Source organism: Centruroides vittatus, unplaced genomic scaffold (assembly GCF_030686945.1).
Source record: "Centruroides vittatus isolate TY-2023 unplaced genomic scaffold, ASM3068694v2 contig_2090, whole genome shotgun sequence".
In the NCBI taxonomy this organism is placed as follows: domain Eukaryota; kingdom Metazoa; phylum Arthropoda; class Arachnida; order Scorpiones; family Buthidae; genus Centruroides; species Centruroides vittatus.
Window position 1 is genome coordinate 1 of NW_027121296.1, and position 5,181 is coordinate 5,181.

General features: G+C 30.9%; 1 protein-coding gene across 1 annotated transcript; it reads right to left on the reverse strand.

The window, feature by feature from the left end:
- Positions 1-2,111: 2,111 nt before the first annotated feature.
- On the reverse strand, positions 2,112-4,214 carry LOC136970657 (nuclease SbcCD subunit C-like; the record flags this gene model as incomplete). Its single annotated transcript, XM_067265114.1, has 3 exons — positions 2,507-4,214; positions 2,321-2,404; positions 2,112-2,268 (listed from the first exon to the last, which is right to left on the reverse strand). Coding segments are annotated over exons 1-3 (1,949 nt in total), but the record flags the coding sequence as incomplete, so codon positions are not given.
- Positions 4,215-5,181: the final 967 nt, after the last annotated feature.

A 5,181-nucleotide genomic window follows, 5' to 3' on the forward strand; every position in this document is an offset into this window, starting at 1 on the left:
ATGCTCTGTACTTGCTACAAATTCCTTATGATCTTCTGTTCGGGACCGATAGCTGAAAAAACGGCGATGGAAATTGCTGGGGTAATTAGAGTAAAAACCAACTTTAGTGATGGTCAGAGAAGTACTGTACGTTTACTACTGTATTTTCCTAATTGTAATCTTAGTTTTTTTTTTTTTTTTTTTGAACTTTGCTTTAGTCATCATATCGGATAATGCGACACATTAGCGAGGTTGAGGCAGAAGTTTTAAACGCGAAAACGTGTACGTCGGATCGGACGTTCAGCGCCGCTTTCCTGTAAGCCTAAAACAGTGATTCTCAACCACTGTGTTGCGGCACTTTAGTGTGCCACCACTGCAAATACTTATACATAAGTGACGTCAGACAAGTGGTTCAATTAGTTCTACCTACCAAGGGCGCGTTTGAAATTGTAACCGGTGTTACCGGTAACTGCCGGTAGTTACCAAGGCGTTTAGAAAACGTGAGCTAAATAACCAACTGCGTTTAAAAAATCACTGTTATAAGTCACCTGTTGTTCTGAAGTACTTACCGAAGTAACCGTGGTGTGCCGCCAAATTTTTAATTATTAAAAGTGTACCGTGAAGAAAAAAGGTGAGAATCATAACTAGAAGTTGACAATAGTGTTTGGGAAAGTCAGTGGAATCATGCTCGACATTCCAAACGCCATTGTAAAACTTTTCTAGGCTTACCAGGAAAGCGGCGCCGAACGTTCCGACGAACACGTTTTGCGTGTTTAAAAGTTTCGGCTTCAACCTCGCTATTAACCAGTATCGGCACCTCGAATTTGGCATCCTGAGTGCATACACGCACTGCAACGCACTTACCGGGACGCGTCTCTGATTCCATCCATTAGCCACCGGTAGGGAGCCATTTCACTAACAAGTAAGTAGCATACAAAAATAATTCAGCATTGAAAGAAATTGGAAGTAACGCCATCAACAAAAAATTGTCAACCGAAAGGGAACTGTTGGAGTGTCTTTTAATATTAATAAAATGTAGTTAATAATTACGCTAAAAGTATACAAACTCTATATTAAATTTGTAATATTTACTAAAACTGTTAATCAGGATTAATAGCAATCAAATGTCATACTATTTTATATTAGTTTAACACAAAAAATAAATTTTTTAGTAGTAAAAGGGTCGTGGAGGAAGACAACGATATTACATTTACAGAGTAGAATAAGAAATAAACTCAAATAAATGTTATATGAAAGATTATATATATATATATATATATATATCTATACACTACTATTAACAATAAATATAATATAAAAGTAATAATAGAATAAATATTACGTTTTCGATTATTTTTTATAAGTAATTACATTTTATTGGATGTATTTGACTGAAAAGTAATTACATTCACAAATTATTAGATGGGCAACTATTTACGTAATATTTTTCAACAAAACAAAATAAATAAATAAAGAACTTGTTGACATCGTGCACAAACAAATCAAAGATTTTGGCAATTATTCTCAACACAATTTAAACTGTCAGTGTCTAAAAATATGTTTTACATTTAAAAATTCACATTTTTCACTTGTATGATTCTACGAATTCTTAAAACCGTGTATATTCTTATATGTTGAGCATCAAACACAAGACCGTGTTATTTATTAAACACTTGGCACTTTTCCACTTCTATTAGTTGAGACGAGATTTTATTTCACTCGTTTCGGGCATTTCGCCCCTCTTCAGTCAACTAATAAAACAATATACAACATTTCAAGTAATATAACACACACTAACAGATACCACAAAAATTAATTTAAAACGTACCGTTAGTTCCTCGAACTCAAGGGTGCGCGTGCATAGCACAATTTGGACCTCAAAGTTACAGCAACAAATGTAAATGTTCTACGTACGGCTAATTAAATTGTAAAATTTCTTTTAAAATATATAAACATACAGGCTTATTTTATACATATCGGTATATTAAACATATTCGGTATCTTACTTTTTTAAAATCGAACGCAATAGATCTTTAATCTTCTTTTTACTAACTTTTTTCTTTTCTTCATTGTTGTTTTATCTTGACATAAAGCAATAAACGTTTGGACCTGGTGTTAACTAAAAAACTCACTTTTCGTCTAGTACTGGCTCATTATTACGCAGTTGTTTGTTGACCATTTGCATATTCTGCTGGTTATGACGATCTGAATTTACATAATTAACTGTATAGCCAAAAGTAGCCAAGTTAGGCTGGATCTGTTGCTTATTTTTTATATGATTATAATATTCTTAACCAATTCTTGTTTATATTTATGCTTAAATTTTTATTTATAGAATTACTGGACTTTATGATGGCCACGCTCTCTTTAAATTTTCTATTATAAGCGTATTTTTCTTTATATAAAATTTTTGTACCATCTTGATCTATATTACAATTATTAAGTAGGCAATGATCATGAAAAACAGAGTTTACTCGATTGTATCTTAAGTCGGCGACATGTTCCTTTAATCTGATATTTAACTTACGTTTCGTTTCTCCAATATAAATACTATTATTCTTACAAGTACACGGAATTTCGTAAACGACATTCTTTGTTTCTTTCGCTTCTGTTCTAGTTTGCTGTATACTCTTTTTATTTTTTAGCCGGGATTTAAGTTTCTCATATTTAGGTGCGAGTTTTATGTCTACCTTTCTTAATTCTTTATTAATTTCTTCATATAATCCTTTTACATATGGAAAACTAATATATCTTATTCCTGAGCCTTGTTTTTCTATTCTTTGTTTGTCGTTTCTATTTGTTTTATCATTTATTTCTTTTTCCCATTTTGTAATTATATAGTTTGGGTATCCATTTAATACAAATTTATTTTTTAATTCTTTTATATATTTAGACATATTACTTAACTTACTGGTTCTATTTTTAATTTTTTCATATTCCATTGCAAAGACGTTATATTTGATATATAAAGGTATATTAGAGTTATATTTGATAGTCGTACTGATAGTGCAAGGCTTTTTAAAAGGTTCAAATTCGATACTATTTCTATTCCTTGTAATCCTAACGTCCAAGTAGTTAATGCTATTATTAATACTGTCTTCTTCTTCTGTTTTAAACTGAATTCGTTTATTTAAATTATTTATAAGGACTTCTATCTGGTTGATTGTAATTTCAGAAGTATTGTACATAATCAGAATATCGTCAACATATCGCTTGTAAAATTTTATACCTTGAATTTTATTAATTATTTCATCTATATCAATCATTACTAATTCAGCAAGTTTAGGTCCTATAACTGATCCCATACTAATACCTTCATTTTGGGTGTAATAATTACCTTCTATTTCAAAGTAATTACTCATGTACGAAAACTCTATTAGTTGGGTGATCTCTGGTGTTATGTTAAGTTTTTTTAATTTTTCTTCAATTATGTCCCATGTTATGGAGGGATACATTTCAATTATGTCTAAACTAGCCATTTTAAAAGTGCTTTCTATCTTCATATCTTTTAGATCTGTTAAAAGCTCATCAGTATTAGATATGGCAAAATTAGAATTTTGGTAAGACTTAAGTTCTTGCTTTAGAAATTTTTCAAGATTATATAACGTTGAATATTTGAAGTCCACTATGGGTCGAACCTGTTCGCCATCTTTGTGAGTCTTAAGTTGAATATTAATTTTTGGTGTGCGATCATTCTGATCGTTTAGGATAAATTCTTTTTCAGCTTTTGTTAATTTATTCATTTTATGTAATCTTGTGACTCTACTTTTTAGCTCTTTATATATAATATCTTTTGGGTCTATCGGGAGTTGCCTAAACTGTTTACCTTCGACTAATTCACATTTCTTATTTTTTACCCAATCAGCATATACAATAATAACTTGTTTCGATTTATCTGCTTTAATTATCTCTAGTCCATTATCAACCAGGAATGTTTGTACTTTGCTAATGTTATTTTTATATTTATAATAATTTTTGTCTTTTATAACAGTTTTGCTTTTTTCTTTTGTTATGTATTTCTTAATTTTGCTACTAAGACTTGATTTAATAAGTTGCGATTCTGGCTCAGGAAGGTTGTTACATACTCGATCTAAGTCTGGTATAATATCAAGAACTTCCCATCTATTGGGGCCACTAAAGTCCAGGCCTGCACGAATTGTTTCAAGGATGTCCTCAGGAATTTTAACCTGTGATTTGTTTTTTACTAGAGATTCTTTCCATGCGCTAATCTCCATGTTGGGCGGATACTGAAATCGTTTTACTAATTTCTCATGTTTATTGGCTTCGTAATCGCTTAAATTTATAATCGGGTCGATTCTTTTGTTTGAGTATTTCGAATTTTTGTCGTTTGATTTTTTAAAATTGCGCTTTAATCTTCTAAGCTTTATATATTTATACTTTATGGCCGATCTTAGTATTTTCAAATTAAAATAGTTCCTATCCCTTGTCGGGATTACTTTAGCGATGGACTTAGGAAGGGAAAGTGTTTTAAGTGTTCTCTTTTCCCTTAGATGTGTCTTTAAGTAGTTTATATCGATAATTATTTTATTAATCTCACCTTGCGTCCTGTCGATGTGCGTAGTATCCATTTTGTTAAGCTGTACGTGTGAATTTTCTCTTTCTCGATGGAATTTGCCGTTTCTATGACAAAAATTTTTAATAATTGTAGGTATTTTTTAGTAAACCGTGTTTTGCTTATATGTTGAGATAAAACAACAATGAAGAAAAGAAAAAAGTTAGTAAAAAGAAGATTAAAGATTTATTGCGTTCGATTTTAAAAAAGTAAGATACCGAATATGTTTAATATACCGATATGTATAAAATAAGCCTGTATGTTTATATATTTTAAAAGAAATTTTACAATTTAATTAGCCGTACGTAGAACATTTACATTTGTTGCTGTAACTTTGAGGTCCAAATTGTGCTATGCACGCGCACCCTTGAGTTCGAGGAATTAACGGTACGTTTTAAATTAATTTTTGTGGTATCTGTTGGTGTGTGTTATATTACTTGAAATGTTGTATATTGTTTTATTAGTTGACTGAAGAGGGGCGAAATGCCCGAAACGAGTGAAATAAAATCTCGTCTCAACTAATAGAAGTGGAAAAGTGCCAAGTGTTTAATAAATAACACGGTCTTGTGTTTGATGCTCAACATATAAGAAAACACGGTTTCAAGAATACCTACATCCATATTTAATCA